This window comes from Budorcas taxicolor, chromosome 8 (assembly GCF_023091745.1).
Source record: "Budorcas taxicolor isolate Tak-1 chromosome 8, Takin1.1, whole genome shotgun sequence".
NCBI classification, from domain to species: Eukaryota; Metazoa; Chordata; class Mammalia; order Artiodactyla; family Bovidae; genus Budorcas; species Budorcas taxicolor.
The window spans coordinates 34,243,288-34,262,392 of record NC_068917.1 but is presented as its reverse complement, the minus strand read 5'-3'; the positions used below and the strand labels follow the sequence as shown (position 1 = coordinate 34,262,392).

At 36.6% G+C, this 19,105-nt stretch overlaps 1 protein-coding gene across 1 annotated transcript in view; it reads right to left on the bottom strand.

The window, feature by feature from the left end:
• Positions 1–19,105, bottom strand: part of MPDZ (multiple PDZ domain crumbs cell polarity complex component) — a 181,095-nt gene that overhangs the window by 121,933 nt on the left and 40,057 nt on the right. The window contains exons 4-7 of the mRNA XM_052645436.1: positions 3,309–3,521; positions 2,761–2,900; positions 1,691–1,904; positions 654–782 (exon numbers count right to left, since the gene is read on the bottom strand). Coding sequence (XP_052501396.1) covers positions 654–782; positions 1,691–1,904; positions 2,761–2,900; positions 3,309–3,521 — 696 coding nt within the window. The remainder of the gene's footprint in view (positions 1–653; positions 783–1,690; positions 1,905–2,760; positions 2,901–3,308; positions 3,522–19,105) is intronic.

Sequence of the window (19,105 nt, the reverse complement as noted above, 5' to 3'; positions counted from 1 at the left end):
TTGATAAGGTTGCCCATAAGTTTGCCTTTTATTTACCAATATGAACAATATTTGATGACCCTGACTTCCTAAGTAAGTTCAAATTCACACGCAGAAGCAAATAGCTTCGTACACAAAACATTATTATCAAGGCAAAGAAGACACCAGAACTTGTCAAATTAAAATATAAATCACAATTAGTAACTTCATAATTTTCTCACATATATTCCAACAACTTTATATAGCATAAATGGCAATGGCTTAATGAACTACTCTAAGTAATAAAAAATAGGCTGTACTCTTGTTTTTCCCCCTCAGTAATGAAATATTCTTTTTTCCACAATACCTTGTGGCTATAAAATAGATAAACAGGCTTATAAAAATGACTTACAATCATAAAAAAAGAAAATCTACCTCTAAAATGATCAAAATCACAACCTGGGCTTTACTCTCTGATTTGGAAGTCTTAAGATCATTGTAACTCTAAATGAAAATCAAGGTCTCTTCTGAAATGTATTCCACTCCAAGTCAAAGAAAATCATTTTACAAAGAAGCCCAGTAAAACAAAAGAATCTGACCTTATCTTAAGCCAAAGCCTCCTCTTTTTGATGGAAATATACAAGAAGAAGCTGTATTATTGTATAAAACATAAAATACCTGCTGGAATAGCTTACCTGATCAGCTACACCTCCAGGCAGAATGGTCTTCACAATCACACCAGTTGCTTTTCCTCCTACGATGCCAAAGCCCAGACCAGAACCATCATTGACCAATTCAATAGTTTCCACATGCTGCCAGTGAACCTGCCAACAAAGCCCTCATGTGAATTTGAAAACTAAAATTTTATTGTAGTTGAGATTTCTGTGAATATTATTTTGCGATTAGTATTAAATGAGTGCAACATAATAATGAGTTTTAACAGGGTCCCTTTTATTTAGTACACTTCTCTTTCAACAGGTTGTTACTACTGTTGATACAGCCATTCTTAAAATTATCAATACATCATTATAGTGGCTCTATTTAACCAGGTAAAGGTACAGACTGGCAAGATCCTTTTAAGAGTTTAAAAAAAGATGATCAAAGAAAAAGAGAAAAAAAATGTTAGCTGTTAAAAATTTCTTCTACATAAATCTTGTTGCATGAGATTTCAAGTTAAGTGAGAAAGTGTTAATCACTCAGTCGTGTCCAACTCTTTGCGACCATACAGATTGTAGCCCGGCAGGCTCCTCTGTCCATGGAATTTCCAAGACAGAAACACTGGAGTAGGCAGCCATTCCCTTCTCCAGTGTATCTTCCCGACCCAGGGATTGAACTAGGTCTCCTGCACTGCAGGGGGATTCTTCACTGTCTGAGCCACCTGGGATGCCCCCAAATTAAATGACCTGTTAAAGTCACTGATAGCTAACTCTAACAACTTAAAAAGTAAAATCAAGATTTTATTTATTTACAGATAGTCAATCTTTAAGGGACTTTTTCCTTTTTTAGGAATGAATTCAAGTTTAAAAGCTACATAAAAAAATATAAAAGTTTTTTGGAAGCCAGAAACTTAATCATAATTGCATAAAATATATTCTATGCTCAGAAGAGAATAAAGAACAAAAAGGCAAAAACCCAAGATATACAAAGAACCTATAGGAACTGCAAACCTGTGCAAAACCTTAAAGAATTAGAAATATATGTTCTGTTCCCCTTGAAAAACTTACGTACTCACCGGGTTAGAATGAGCTGAAATTGTGCTTGCTGCAGATGGAGAACGGGAAACTATGGGGCTGATAAGCTGAGGCAATGAGCCTCTGGCAATAACCAGCTGGACAGTATCTTTAGCTTTCTGCAGGATGCTGATGGCCTGCTGATGTGTAATTGTCTGATCCAGTGCCTGTCCATTAATAGCAAGGATTTGGTCAGTTTCCTTCAATCTTCCATCTCTAACAATGAAAAGGGGGATAAAAGATAACCGATAGATCTCAAGAAAATGACTGCTTCTTTGGAATGCATTTTCAGGTTATTTTAATTCTATTTTCTAATGTCCACACTATGTAACTTTTTTCTTGCAATTGTACTCCTAAAATATTTTATCTCTATTTCTTTAATTTTGTTCTATGTGACATGCTGTTCACAAAACCTACCGTGATAATCACGCCATGATGTATGTAAGTCCAATCATGATGCTATACACCTTAAACTTACATACCGCTATATGTCAATTATATCTCAATAAAAATGGAAGGGAAAACTATATATGCTTTGGCACCAGCTGACCTAACCCTAGTCAACCACTCCCATTTAACAGCCAGCTTCCTTTTAGCTACTCATTCAACCTATACGTTGTATTTTAGTACTGCTATTATCTTCTACAAATGAATGCAAAGCAGGATATGTTTACTTTTTGCTTTGAGCATATTAATAAAATACAGCTCTTACTTGTTGTTTTGGGTATGTTAATAAAATACAGCTGATATTATCACAGACCACTTGAATGCTTTTCTATAATTTTTAAATCTAATCAAAAAGAGCCTGTTTAAAAACAATGGGAGTAATGTCCTAGTCAAATGTTTATTTCCTTATTAAAAAGTGATTAAGTCATGACTATATTTAAAAGTTACTCTGCCTTCAAAGGACTTTCTTGTTATTGTAGCAATGTTAATGATTTCTAAAAACTGATTAATAACATTTTATATTGTTTTTGTTTTTAGGCATTTTTGTTTCTTAAAATTCTTCTAGGGTGAGCAGCACCTTCTGAATGTGGTATCAGAAACAGAGAAGCCACAGTGACAGTCTCACCTGTGGGCCACACTGCCCTCCTGGATCTCCTGCACAAATATACCCAGCTCTCCTCGGTTTTCACTCCTCAGTCCCACCACACTGAACCCAAGGCCTCCACATGGAGGTTTGAGGAGCTCAAAAACTTCTACCTGGCGACCCTGTCCAGAAAAAGAAGCAAGGAATATAATTACATGCCAGCCACTGCATAGTGGCATTAATCTGTTTAAATTTTTTTTAATTTTTTTCTAAGATAACCTTCATTTAGAAAAATCCCTGAAGCACTTAAACTTACACGAAATCTACATCTTTTTCATTCTAATTTTTTCAATGTTAAAAATGTCTTCATAAGTAAGTATATCATAGTATAATATACATTTAAGATATACTTTATATTGTTGTTCAGTAAAATGTAATAAGAATATAAAACAAAATATACTATTGCCATATTTTCTATTATAATAATATATTTAAAGTATACATTTAACATATGTAATATAAATATGCAAGCATTCTTCAAATTATCCAGGACACATTCTATCATAACTAACAGGAACAAACGCTCTTACCTGGGCCATATTTTTGATCAGTTGATCAAATTCATCACAAGCAGGTTTCCCATTGATGTGTGCAGTAGTACCCAATCCTGTAAGAACTTCCAGATTTCCATTATTTGGGGATGATAAAAATGATTCATTTTGTAGAGTAGGAATTACACCTGGGCTGAGATGCGGATTGTGACCATACTCGACATTTGAAATTGTTGAAGTTGCAATGTTTACCTAAGAATAATATGGAGATTATTAACAATTTTGATATTCCAGAAGCTACCTCACAGAAATCATCCCAAGAGGGATAATAATGAAGTACATATGAAATTTCAAAATGTCCATACCATTTTATTCAGCAACTCTATTTCAAGAAGAAAAATTAGAAAAGCACGCTAAGACATACATGCAAGGATGCATTATTTTTAGGTGGAAAAAGTTTTAAACACTAATTATGTGAAACAAATTAGCATTCAATTTCAAAGCACTCGTTTAAACACACAAAAATACATACATCTATGTATACATTCTTAAGTGAAAAAGCCTAGTTAATGAACAATAAGCAAAATATAATTCAATGTACATTCAAAAAATTATTAAACACCTGGAACAATATATACTAAATAACTAATACAGCAATAGCTGTCTCCAAGATATGGCAATCCAGGGAGACATAGTTGTCCCCAAGATATGGGAATCCAGGGAGACATTTACTTACTATATTACTTGAATTTTCATAACAACCTATGCAGTAAAGAATTTGGTCTTTCCCAAAGAGAGGCCTGGCCTTTGTCTCCAGTTCACAGGAAGTAATTTCTAAATCCTTGGACTGTTTCCAGATGATGGAAGTGTCTCTGTTGTTCATGGTGGGCCCCAAGACCACGTGACATCCACTCAAAATCTGAAACTAAGTCATCTCATATGGCAATCAATCATACCTATGAAATGATGTCCCAATAAATACTGTGTACACCAAGCTCATGTGAGCTTCATTGGGCTGGCAATACTCCATGTGAACTGTCACACACCAATTTGGGAAGAGAATACTTCCTGAGGGAATCAGAAGCTTCACATCAGGAATGCTCCCAGACTCGGTGCTATGCATCTTGTTCTTATGCTAATCATTTACCTGTACCCTTTCCCTATAACAGACCATAATCATGAGTCTAACAGCTTTTAGTAAGTTCAACAGGTCCTTCTAATGAATTGTTGAACCTGAGGGTGGTTTGGGGAACCTCCTCAACATACATGGTTGGTATCAGAAGTGAGAGTGGTCCTGTGTGGACTCTTCCTACCAACTTTGTATTTGGAGCTTAACTCGTTGCTGTTTATGTCACAAGTTTAGGCAGAGCTGCCATTCTGAAGGACAGTGCCCTTAAACTTCACAGTATGGCTAGCTTCAGGTACAATAACATTAGTATACAACAACAAAAAAGATCATTCCACTTTGGAAAAATATTCTAGTTACTTGCATGTGCCTGTTTGTCACAGAGCTAAATAATCTAATAATTATTATATAGACACCATATTAAAAAGCAGAGACATTACTTTGACAACAAAGGTCCATCTAGTCAAGGCTATGGTTTTTCCAGTGGTCATGTACGGACGTGAGAGTTGGACTATAAAGAAAGCTGAGCGCCAAAGAATTGATGCTTTTGAACTGTGGTGTTGGAGAATACTCTTGAGAGTCCCTTGGACTGCAAGGAGATCCAACCAGTCCATCCTAAAGGAGATCAGTCCTGGGTGTTCACTGGAAGGACTGATGTTGAAGCTCCAATACTTTGGCCACCTGATGCGAAGAGCTGACTCATTTGAAAAGACCCTGATGCTGGGAAAGATTGAGGGCAGGAGGAGAAGGGGACAACAGAGGATGAGATGGGTGGACGGCATCATGGACTTGATGGTCTTGGGTTTAGGTGGACTCCCGGAGTTGGTGATGGACAGGGAGGCCTGGCGTGCTGTGGTTCATGGAGTCGCAAAGAGTCGGACACGACTGAGTGAATGAACTGAACTGAATATATTATCAAATAATCAGGTCAGTTCAGTCGCTCAGTCGTGTCCGACTCTTTGAGACCCCATGAATCGCAGCACGCCAAGCCTCCCTGTCCATCACCAACTCCCAGAGTTCACTCAGACTCACGTCCATTGACTCCGTGATGCCATCCAGCCATCTCATCCTCGGTCGTCCCCTTCTCTTCCTGCCCCCAATCCCTCCCAGCATCACAGTCTTTTCCAATGAGTCAACTCTTCGCATGAGGTGGCCAAAGTACTGGAGCGTCAGCTTTAGCATCATTCCTTCCAAAGAAATCCCGGGGTGTATCTCCTTTAGGATGGACTGGTTGGATCTCCTTGCAGTCCAAGGGACTCTCAAGAGTTTTCTCCAACACCACAGTTCAAAAGCTTCAATTCTTTGACGTTCAGCCTTCTTCACAGTCCAACTCTCACACCCATACGTGACCACAGGAAAAACCATAACCTTGACTAGATGGACCTTAGTCAGCAAAGTAATGTCTCTGCTTTTGAATATAATTATACTAAATATTAATATATCTATCAAATTAAATGACAATGATATTAACATATTAATGCTAAATAATAATAAATATAAACAATAATAATATTTCATTATGGTAAATAATCATTCAACTAGTGCAAAAAACAGATCTAATTTTATATATCTATAAAGTATATGGAATATAACTTCATAATTAATCAGAAGAAAGACTATATCAATGACATTTTTGGATCACTCTCTGAACTCATCAGCACTCTGTCCTTCACACACAGCTTCAGCTATAACTGATCACTATTCCTCAAACCACCAAGCTGCTCTCTCTAGCCGCCAAGGCTAGACATCCTTCGTCCAATATCTACATGCTTACATCTTTACTTCTTCCAAGTGCACTCAACATCATCACCCCAGAGAAGGCTCCCTGACAGTGCATCCCAGAATTACACTCCACGAGCTAACTCTGCCCTATTTTTCTTCACAGTGCTTATTATCACCTACATGTTCTCTGTTGTTAAGTAGCTTCCATCCCAATCTGTAGAGACAGACTAGAACATAGAATACTCCAGTGGATCAATAAAATTTGATTATTTTATTCTCTACTGTATCCTCATCCTCTATGGCAGTGTCTTGCATGGAGCTGGCATTCAATATCCATTTGCAGAATAAATGTTTATCCAATTTTTAAGGATCTACTCTGATTTAATCTGCCCAACAAACCTCCAAAAATCACTATTTCCATTTTACACAAGATGATTACACAAAGTCACACACTTAGTAAGTAGATTATGACCTATATCTTTTCCTGTCATCTTTGTATTATACACAGCGGAAACAATCATTTAGATATCAATTTCTAGAAAGGAGACATTAGTAAATGGCTTCCACTGACAGAAGCAATCAAAATATTTCACAATATATCACCAATTGATGCCTAAGAGTTATCTGTCCTGAAAAATAAAACAGGAAACTCAGTAAATCACCATAGTTACCAACAATCCACAATTATTTGGTTGGCTATCTGTAAAGGCAAATGAAAAAGAGGTCAATGTGTTTGAGGAAGAAGCTTCAGGGAATTCTTTCAAATGCTTCTCTTAAAATCTACAGCAGACACGATCAATTATTATTTTTTTAAAAGCAAGCTTCTTACTCCTAATCTGATTTTTTTTTAAACCTGAGCATGGCAATTTCAATAAAGTTTGCCAGGAGAAGATATATTGTACAGGTTGAAGCAGAGAGGATCATGAAATCTGTGACAGGCTGAGGATCTCACACACCAAGACCTAATACCTATGGGCTGTTTGCATAGGGAATAAATAACTGGAGCTTTGCTACAGTGAGCTAGAATGAACAAATCATGTTATAAGAACAAAGAGTCTATGTGAAATTAACTGCTGAAGAAGCTCTGAAACTATGTTAGACAAGGTGTGAAGGCATTCTAAGAGTGAAGTTATATATACATATAAAGCTATATGATACTGGATATTGACTGTCTTCTCCAAATCTGTTAAAGGCTTAACAAATGACAATGACTCCTCCTATTTCCATCCAGCCACTGAGGTCTATATAAATGTAAAAGCAAACAGATCACATATGTAAAAACTATAATTTAATTATACCATCATACAAAAGACGTGTTTTTCAATTTGAAATTTTATTCCCATAGGGAAAAACACAAAGGCACAGCTACGACTCTGCTGCAGTTTTATTAAAATGGTTTTCTGAAATAAAATCTCCTGGAAGGATAGGAATGAACCTTCTTTGACATGACTAGTCAGTTCACAGCACACACAGTACAAATGGTTAATAAAAAGACCTTGAATCCCATCTCAGTTTATACAATATAAAATAAGCAGAAGAAAACACAACTATCTGGCGATTTGTATATACAGATATACAATCTGTATTATTTGGGGAAGTTACTAGTAGATGAAAGAGTCATCAAATAATTATGTTTTCAGTTTAGCTTCTGGCTATTTCAGTCTAAAAAGGTCTTTCATGTTCTTACTAAACATGTATTAATTAAGGGATGTTTCATTAGTGCCAACATCTAAGATAAGTTAAATGAAAATTACATAAGGTATTCAGTTAAAAAGTTGTCAAATTCTTTGTGAACGGTAATACGAAATACCCTCTCAGTATTTAGGACAGAAAGAGGCTCTCTTACAAGCCACAGTCAGAACCAGCAAAAGGTTCACTTACTCTAAAAAGTCAGATAAGGCAAAAATCATAACAAAGGACAATTATACAACTTAAGCACACTGTTTTAATGCAAAACACATGCACTGCTGCTGCTAAGTCACTTCAGTCGTGTCCGACTCTGTGCGACCCCACAGACAGCAGCCCACTAGGCTCCCCTGTCCCTGGGATCCTCCAGGCAAGAATACTGGAGTGGGTTGCCATTTCCTTCTCCAATGCATGAAAGTGAAAAGTGAAAGGGAAGTCGCTCAGTCGTGTCTGACTCTTAGTGACCCCATGGACTGCAACCTACCAGGCTCCTCTGTCCCTGGGATTTTCCAGGCAAGAGTACTGGACAGCTATTTACAAATACCTTGATGTATCGGAGGTCCCCATATTCTTTCTTGTATAAATCACACTCATACAATATGATTTTTTTTCAAATTTAGTCACTCTGTCTTTAAAAGGTGAAGCAAGTACATGGACACATGAGAAATAACTTTAATAAAGAACCTTTAATGAGATCTTTCTTCTTGACAGTTTTATATAACACAACCAAATCAACAACAATTGTTTTATTAAGTCATCTATGTAGTCTTTCAAAAGAATTTAAATAAGTTTTTAGAGAAAAATATTTCATCATATATTTTACACATGATAGAGCCCTACAAATATAAAAATAATGACTGGCATAAGTAACTCTAAAATGACCTTTATAAATCTATACTTACAGAACCAAACAAATAAGAAAATACCTGAGTAAATAAATGTTCAGTCCTCTGAGCATCAGTCAGCATATGTTACAGGAGAAAAAGACAGCATCTTTTGCACCTAGCAAACAACTTATTTGTAGGTGTAGTAAGAAAGCTGCATCTTAACAGCGTTCCAAGAAAACAAGAATTCTCTTTAGTTCTAAATACAATTAAACTCACCCTCTGGAAATAACTATATCAGAATAACCCTTCCTCTGAGATTAATCAGAAAATGTGCACAAAAGCTGTAACAAAAAAAAAAAAGCTTTAAAAGATTAAAAGAAAGTGTCAGATCTGCTCTACTCTATTCATTGGAAGTAAATCAGCAAGCCCAGCCCACATTCAAGAAGATTATCATACAAGAGCCAATTACCAGAAAGAAGAGATTATCTGGTGTCCATCTTCCAGGCTGTCTACACAGTACATCATAGTAAAGAAGCTGAAAGTCAAGACAGGGGGAAGACCTTAAAAGCTACCGGAGCAAAAAGGGACATTATCTTCAAAGAAGAATAAAGCTGACATCTGACTTCAAAATTTTCAAGAACTGACAACCCAACATTTTCAGAACAACTCCCCCACACACATACTCACACACAAAGCACTGTCTCAGTTTGGGACAAAATAAATACCAAAATAAATTCTCTGGCAGAAAGAAAATGACCTCTGATGGAATTTCCCGAGTGGAGAAAACACTGAAAAGCACAGGAAGGGGTTTAAGATGTGAGTAAAACAACAGAAATTGGTTATGACACATAATCTAAAACTTGTGAAGTTTTAAATTCATGTAGAATTAAACTACATGAACAATTACACAAAATACAGGAGTGAGATAAATGGGGTGGTAATATACTAAATTGCTTTCATTTTCCAGGAAGTAGTGCAAGTACTAAAGTAAAATCAAGGAAGTTAAGGATATGTATATCTGACAAAGAAGTCAGACCTAATATACATAAAGAAAATCCCAAACTCAAAAGTTTAAGAAATTCAATTAAAAATGAGCAAAAGACACAGACGCTGCACCAAAGAGGACACAGAGATGACAAGTAAGAACATAAAGGTGTTCAGCATCTGATCCATTAAAGAAATGCAGATCAAAAGCACAATGAGGTTATCACTCTATACCTGAAAGAATAAATAAAAAACAAATAATGACAACGGCACACACTGATTAGGATGTGGAGAAATGTAAAGAATATAAAACAGTAGAGTCCCTTTGGAAAACAGTTTGGCTGTTTCTGAAACAAATGGTATATTTACCATATGATCCAGTAATGGAACTCCTGGACACCTGCTATAGAGAAATGAAAAAAAAGAAAATCTATGTCCACAAAAAAACATGTACAAAATTGCTCACAGTACCTTCACTGATAACAGAAAAATATTGGAAACAAAGTATCCCCGAGTAAGTACATTCATAGCCAGAATAAACCTCAGCAACAAAAAGAAACAAAGTATTAAAATGCACAGTAACTTGGAGGGATCATGTTGAGTGAAGAAACACAATATCAAACAGTCACATACATGATGACTAAGTTTTTAATATTCTTGATTAAACTATATACATAGAAATAAACCACATACATATACTATACACATATATAACATTCCAGGGTCAGGACTGCTGTGGAATATACGGCTGGATATAAAAGGTAACATAAGGGAGATCTTTGTGGTGCTGGATAGGTCAGTACTTAGATGGTGGGTAGTTACACAAATCTACACGAGTAGAAAAATAACACAAATTTGAAAAATTAACACACATTTTATCAATACCAGTTTTGTGATATAATACTTTACTAAGATTGGAACCATTGGAAGAAACTTGACGAAGGACACATACCATACTGAAAATTTTCTGTGAATATATAATTAACTCAAAATAACTTTTTAGGGTTAACTCAAATAAGTCAAGGATACTGACTATATCTTTAAGCTAATCAATGAAAGAATAATAAAATTAAGTATAAATAATATGCTAATATAGGAAGAAAATGATATTAGAAACTAGTTAATACAAAACAGGCATAAAAGAATATGAAAACAAAAATGTCAAATTTATCAATAATTAAATATGAAGGAGTTAAATACTCAAAAGACTAAAACTGTCAGATTGGATTACACAGTAAAAATCAAACGCATACTGATTACCAAATATATAAATTAATAATAAATAAGAGATACAGTAAAGATGAAATAGGAAAAAGGAAAAAAAAAATACATCACACTTTAATTAACCAACAGAAGTCTAGTACAACAAAACTAGTATCAGACAAGTAGAGGTCAAGCAACACTACTGGACATAAAATTGAACAATCCACAGAGATAAAGGGTCAATTCAACAGACAAGAAGAAACAATCTTAGCAATCTAAAATGATAATCTCAAAACAGGTAGGCCTAAGATCAGGCACAAGAAAAGGATGTCCCCACTCTCAACACTATTATTCAACACAGTTATGGAAGTCCTAGCTACAGCAATCAAGTGAAGAAACAGAAATAAAAGGAATCCAGATCAGAGAGGAAGTAAAGCTCTCACTGTGTGCAGATGACATGATACTATATCAAGAAAACGCTAAAGATACTAACAGAAAATTACTAGAGCTAACCAGTGAATTTAGCAAAGTGCAGTTCACTTGAGTCGCTCAGTTGTGTCTGACTCTTTGAGACTCCATGGACTGCAGCATGTCAGGCCTCCTTGCCCATCATCAATTCCTGGAGTTTACTCAAACTCATGTCCATTGAGTCGGTGATGCCATCCAAACATCTCATCCCGTCATCCCCTTCTCCTCCCGCCTTCAATTTTTCCCAGCATCAGTGTCTTTTCAAATGAGTCACTTCTTCATATCAGGTGGCGAAATTACTGGAGTTTTAGCTTCGGCATCAGTCCTTCCAATGACTATTTAGGACTGATTTCCTTTAGGATGGACTGGCTGGATCTCCTTGCAGTCCAAGTGACTCCCAAGAGTCTTTTCCAACACCACAGTTCAAAAGCATCAATTCTCCAAGTGCTCAGCTTTCTTTATAGCTCAAATTCATACATGACTACTGGAAAAACTATAGCTTTAACTAGATGGACCTCTGTTGGCAAAGTAATGTCTCTGTTTTTGAATATGCTGCCTAGGTTGGTCATAACTTTTCTTCCAATGAGCAAGCAGCTTTTAAATTCATGGCTGCAGTCACCATCTGCAGTGATTTTGGAGCCCCCCAAAATAAAGTCTGTCGCTGTTTCCATTGTTCTTCATCTATCTGACCTGAAGTGATGGAACCAGATGCCATGATCTTAGTTTTCTGAATATTGAGCTTTAAGCTAACTTTTTCACTCTCCTCTTTCACTTTCATCAAGAGGCTCTTTAGTTTTTCTTCACTTTCTGCCATAAGGATGGTATCATCTGCATATCTGAGGTTAATGACCGTTCTCCAGGCAATCTTGATTCCAGCTTGTGCTTCCTCCAGCCCAGTGTTTCTCATGATGTATCTGCATATAAATTAAATAAGCAGGGTGACAATATACAGCCTTGATGTACTCCTTTTCCTATTTGCATCCAGTCTTTTGTTCCATGACCAGTTCTAACTGTTGCTTCCTGACCTGCATACAGATTTCTCAAGAGACAGGTCAGGTGGTCTGATATTCCCATCTCTTTCAGAAGTTTCCACAGTTTATTGTGATCCACATAGTCAAAGGCTTTGGCATAGTCAAAGCAGAAATAGATGTTTTTCTGGAACTCTCTTGCTTTTTCAATGATCCAGTAGATGTTGGCAATTTGAATATAGTTCCTCTGCCTTTTCTAAAACCAGTCTGAACATCTGGAAGTTCACAGTTCATGTGTTGCTGAAGCCTGGCTGGGAGAATTTTGAGCATTACTTAACTAGCGTGTGAGATGAGTGCAACTGTGTGGTAGTTTGAGCATTCTTTGGCATTGCCTTTCTTAGGGACTAGAATGAAAATTGACCTTTTCCAGTCCTGTGGCCACTGCTGAGTTTTCCAAATTTGCTGGCATATTGAGTGCAGCACTTTCACAGCATCATCTTTCAGGGGTTGAAATAGCTCAACTGGAATTCCATCACCTCCACTAGCTTATTTGTAGTGATGCTTCCTAAGGCCCACTTGACTTCACATTCCAGGATGCTTGGCTCTCGGTAAGTGATCACACCATCGTGATTATCTGAGTCATGAAGATCTTTTTTTTACAGTTCTTCTGTGTATTGTTGCCACCTCTTCTTAATATCTACTGCTTCTGTTAGGTCCACACCATTTCAGTCCTTTATTGAGCCTGTCTTTGCATGAAATGTTCCCTTGGTATCTCTAATTTTCTTGAAGAGATCTCTAGTCTTTCCCATTCTGTTCTTTTCCTCTATTTCTTTGCATTGATTGCTGAAGAAGGCTTATCTCTCCTGCTATTCTTTGGAACTCTGCATACAGATGCTTATATCTTTCCTTTTCTCCTTTGCTTTTGGCTTCTCTTCTTTTCACAGCTATTTGTAAGGCTTTCTCAGACAGCCATTTTGCCTTTTCGCATTTCTTTTTCTTGAGGATGGTCTTGATCCCTGTCTCCTGTACAATGTCACAAAGCTCCATCCATAGTTCATCAGATACTCTGTCTATCAGATCTGGCCCCTTAAATCTATTTCTCACTTCCACTGTATCATCATGGGATTTGATTTAGGTCACACCTCAATGGCTTAGTGATTATCTCCACTTTCTTCAATTTCAGTGTGAATTTGGCAATACAGAGTTCATGGTCTGAGCCATAGTCAGCTCCCAGTCTTGTTTTTGCTGATTGTATAGAACTTCTCCATCTTTGGCTGCAAAGAATATAATCAATCTGATTTCAGTGTTGGCCATCTGGTGATGTCCATGTGTAGTCTTCTCTTGTGTTGTTGGAAGAGGGTGTTTACTATTACTAGTGTGTTCTCTTGGCAAAACTCTATTAGCCTTTTCCCTGTTTCATTCTGTACTCCAAGGCAAAATTTGCCTGTTACTCCAGATGTTTCTTGACTTCCTACTTTTGCATTCTAGTCCCCTATAATGAAAAGGACATCTTTTTGGGGTGATTGTTCTAAAAGGTGTTCTAGGTCTTCACAGAACTGTTCAACTTCTGCTTCTTCAGTGTTTCTGGTCAGGGGCACAGACTTGGATTACCGTGATATTGAATAGTTTGCCTTGGAAACAAACAGAGATCACTCTGTCGTTTTTGAGATTGCATCCAAATGCTGCATTTCAGACTCTTTGTTGACCATGATGCCTACTCCATTTCTTCCAAGGGATTCTTGCCCACAGTAGTAGATATAATGGTCATCTGAGTTAAATTCACCCATTCCAGTCCATTTTAGTTCACTGATTCCTAGAATGTCAATGTTCACTCTTGCCATCTCCTGTGTGCCCATTTCCAATTTGCCTTGATTCATGGACCTAACATTCCAGGTTCCTATGCAATATTGCTCTTTACAGCATCGGACCTTGCTTCTATCACCAGTCACATCCCCAGCTGGGTATTGTTTTTGCTTTGGCTCCATCCCTTCATCCTTTCTGGAGTTATTTCTCCACTGATCTCCAGTAGCATATTGGGCACCTACCAACCTAGGGAGTTGATCTTTCAGTATCCTATCTTTTTGCCTTTTCATACTGTTCATGGGGTTCTCAAGGCAAGAATACTGAAGTGGTTTGCCATTCCCTTCTCCAGTGGACCACATTCTGTGAGACCTCTCCACCATGACCCGCCTGTCTTGGGTTGCCCCACACAGTATGCCTTAGTTTCACTGAGTTAGACAAGGCTGTGGTCCATGTGATCAGATTGGCTAGTTTTCTGTGATTGTGGTTTCAGTCTGTCTGTCTCAGGGAACTCAAACAGGGGCTCTGTATCAACCTAGAGGGATGGGATGGGGAGGGAGATGGGATGGAGGGTCAAGAAAGAGGGGATATATGTACACCTATGGCTGAGTCATGGAGATGTTTGACAGAAAACAACAAAATTCCATTAAGCAATTATCCTTCAATTAAAAAATAAATTAATTTTTTAAAAAACAGGGCAAATGAGAAATAGACAAATCCACAATCATAATTAGAATTTACAACATGTCTCTCTCAGATGTGACAGAATGAAAAAAATTCAATAAGGACACATTCTAAATAATGTTGACTTAATTAACATACATAGAACAGCGCAGTGAGCTCAACAATGGCTGAATGTTAAATTCTTTCCAATGTAAAAGAAATGGTTATCTAAGTAGACTATAGGCAGTTCACAAAGCACGTGTCAACAAACCTCAAATAGAGACCTCTGAATACAGTAACGTAAGCTAGAAACCAACAACAGAAAGATGACAGGAAAACCAAAGCATGTCCATTAAGCAATATACTCTTAAGTAAACCATGGATAAAAGAAACTATATTAAAAATTAAACATTTTAATCAAATAAGATACAACAAGTCAAAATTATGGGATGCAGCTAACACAATGCTTAGATTCAGACTTAAATGAATATATTTAGAAAAATCAAAGTGTAAAACATGATGAGCTAAGCATATTGCTAAATAAGCTAATAGAGAACATATGCAAAACCCCAAAAAGGAAGAAAATAACATAGGTTAGGCCAGAATTGAGGAAAATTTTTTAAAAATACCAATAAGAAAATTCAAGAAAGGCAAAAGTTGGGTCTTTTGAAAGAAATGAATTAATAAAATAGATAAACCTCCAGTAAAGTTTTAGAAATTGGACATTATATACATTTTTTAAATTTCTGGTCATCAAAAGATACAATTATGGGAGTTAAAATGCAAAACACAAAGCAGGAAAAGACAGGTGTGATACATATGTTCAACAAAAAAGTTGTATTCAGAATATATTAAAAAAAACTTGTCAGTCAATACGAGAAGGACTGACCATGTCTATAGATGGGGAAACAGTGTCAGACTTTATTTTTTGCGGCTCAAAAATTACTGCAGATAGTGACTGCCGCCATGAAATTAAAAGACGCTTACTCCTTGGAAGGAAAGTTATGACCAACCTAGGTAGCATATTTAAAAGCAGAGACATTACTTCACCAACAAAGGTCTGTCTAGTCAAGGCTATGGTTTTTCCAGTAGTCATGTATGGATGTGAGAGTTGGCCTATAAAGAAAGCTGAGTGCTAAAGAATTGATGCTTTGGAACTGTGGTGTTGGAGAAGACTCTTGAGAGTCCCCTGGACTGCAAAGAGATCCAACCAGTCCATCCTAAAGGAGATCAGTCCTGAATATTCATTGGAAGGACTGATGTTGAAGCTGAAACTCTAATACTTTGGCCACCTCATACGAAGAGCTGACTCATTGGAAAAGACTCTAATGCTGGAAAGGAATGGGGTCAGGAAGAGAAGGGGACGATGAGGGGCCTGGATGGACATCACCGACTTGATGGACACAGGTTTGGGTAGACTCCAGGAGTTGGTGATGGACAGGGAGGCCTGGCATGCTGCGGTTCATGGGGTCACAAAAAGTCAGACACGACTGAGCGACTGAACTGAACCAACAGAAAAGTGGGCAAAAGACTTACATGGAAATTCCACAAAAGAGGATTTCTAAATGACCAACAAACATGTGAAAATGTACTCAACATTATTGAGAAATGCAAATTAAATCAATAATGTGATAGTAGAAGTACCCTAGAGTAGTTAATAGGGGGAGTGGGGAAGAAGACTAAAGCTGGCAGTAGCAAGTAAAGGCAATGATATGGATGAGGATTTTCATACATTACAAGGAGAGATTGACAACTGATTTGGGAAACAGCTGGACAGAATATACAAATGTTGAATATATACCTTAAGACCCAGAAATTTCACTCTTGAGAAATGCACACTTGTGAACATCAAAAGATACATGTTAGAACATTTGTGGCAGTTTTATTTATAACACAGTCAAAAACTGAGGGGGAAAGGCAAAATTATAGTCAACAGTCCCTGATAGCTCAGTTGGCAAAAGAATTCACGTGCAATGCAGGAGACCCCAGTTCGATTCCTAGGTCGGAAAGATCCTCTGGAGAAGGGATAGGCTACCTACTCCAGTGTTCTTGGGCTTCCCCTTTGGCTCAGCTGGTAAAGAATCTGCCTAAAACGTGGGAGATCTGGATTCAATCCCTGGGTTGGGAAGATCCCCTGGAGAAGGGAAAGGCTACCCACTCCAGTATTCTGGCCTGGAGAATTCCATGGACTCTACAGTCCATAGGGTCGCAAAGAGTTAGACACGACTGAGCAACTTTCACTTTCACTTTCTTTCACAGTCAACAGAAGAAAGGCAAAATATATTCTAGTGTACTCATGCAATGAAAAATGAAAGACAGCTACAAACAACAAAATAAATGAATCTCATAGACACTAAGCGAAGACAAAGAAGCCATGTAGAAAAGTATATATACTCAGACTGTAATATATAAAATTCAAATACTTATCTATGGGATGGAAGTCAAAACAGTGCATGATCTGACCTACATGTGGAATCTAAAAACGCCAAGCTCATAGGAACAAAGAGTAGACCGGTGGTCACTAGGGACTGCAGGGTATGGGAAATGGGGAAATGCCGGTCGAAGGGGACATCTCTTTCAGGTAAGAGATGAATAAATTCCAGCAATGATGACTACAGTCAACAATACTGTACTATATACCTGAAAGCTTCTAAGATAGTAGATTTTTGAAGTTTTTACCACACACACATACAAATGGTTAACTATGTGAGGGAACAGATGTATTAACTGGCCTTACCGTTGATAATCATTTTGCAATGTACACGTGTATCAAATATTTCAAATATCATGTTGTACATCTTAAACTTATACTATAATATATGTCAACTGTAATTCAAATAGTCTGGAAAAAATAAGTGATTCCTTTGGGATTGTTAGGACTGACTGCAGGAACAGAGAGCATTATAGAGTGCTGGTAACTGTCTACCCTGTGCTTTATGGAAAGGGTTATACTTCTACATTCAATTTGTGAAAAATCCTTGAGCTATGTAATTTTCCTTTGATTGTACTGAATATGTTTTCTTAATATTTTTTAAAGTTTACAAAGTAAGTGTTAAGAGCAGAGAACCTGGGGTGCCCCAGTGAATGGTACAAACAGACTCCTCTCCTAAATGGAGGGGTTAGGAATGGCCTCTAGGTATCGAGCTAAATCTTTTTTGACAGAAACTGAAAGTTCAGTTATCTAGCATTCACCGTAAACAAAGGAAAATGAAGAAATGGATATCTGAAGATGAAGTTTAGTCTATTACTGTGATAGATTACCTTCCACAGGCTTGATATAGAATCAAGAGGCTAATTCCCATTCCCAAAATAAATTTTTACGAGTGCTCAAGTCAAGATGAATCCTCAGCAAACATGTCTTAGTTGCTGAAGCACATCTAAATTTGTTCCTTAAAGATTATAAATCTTTAACACTCATATCATTTAATTGTACATCAAATTAGAAGAAAAAACAATCATTACACTATCTTATACTTTTATACTAAGGCATTTGACCCACCCTGGTACAAGGCTGATATACTTGTAAGATTTTTAAATTATAAACTGCTTTTTATTATGTTTTCAAAAATAAATATACTATTCTTCAAAATAAACATCATTCCAAAAATAGTCAAAAAGATCAATAGAAAATTTTCAAATATATAGATTCATTTAACTAAAACGGCTTAAAAATGCTGAAATACTGACTTCTTACGTTTTATCTATCCCTTTTAGGGTGTTAACTGAAAAGAAGTTAACATTACTAGCTCTATTTAATGGCAAACATCAATCTTTCCAGAAATACTTGTGTAACTGTCTATGAAAATGATTGCTTAGGATCAAACTGAATTTCCCAAAGCATTACTATATAAATTATCCAAACCTAACTTGTGGTCCTGTTATTTTGACTTAATCTGAATTCATAGTACAGCAATGAGAATACAATTACCTAAACACTTATATACATTTGATGAATATTACATTTCTATCATTTACAAGCTAAAATATATTATTTAAATTAAGCAAGAAAAATGACCATTGCTTTTACAATCCCAGTTTTAGTTAGATTTTAAACAAATTTATAAATATATATTGCTAGTTCAATTTCCCAATTTTCTGTTTGTTACTCCTCAATACAGTGAAAAAGAAGCAAGGCACTCTCTGAGGATTTTGCCATAACAGGTGCACCTCACAGAACTGTGGCCTTTTCTTTTTTAATTCCGCACTTTGTCTTTTCTTCATGCAGAGCAAAAAAAGTGCTTATTTTCTTATGAATTTACAAAAATGCTGTAAAACACTCTCTGGAACTGATCCCAAATATGAAATGCAAAGAGGGATAGAATCCTGAGAGTATTCAATGAAATACAGCACCTAAAATGGCAGATTAGGAAAAAATTTTATATATAATAA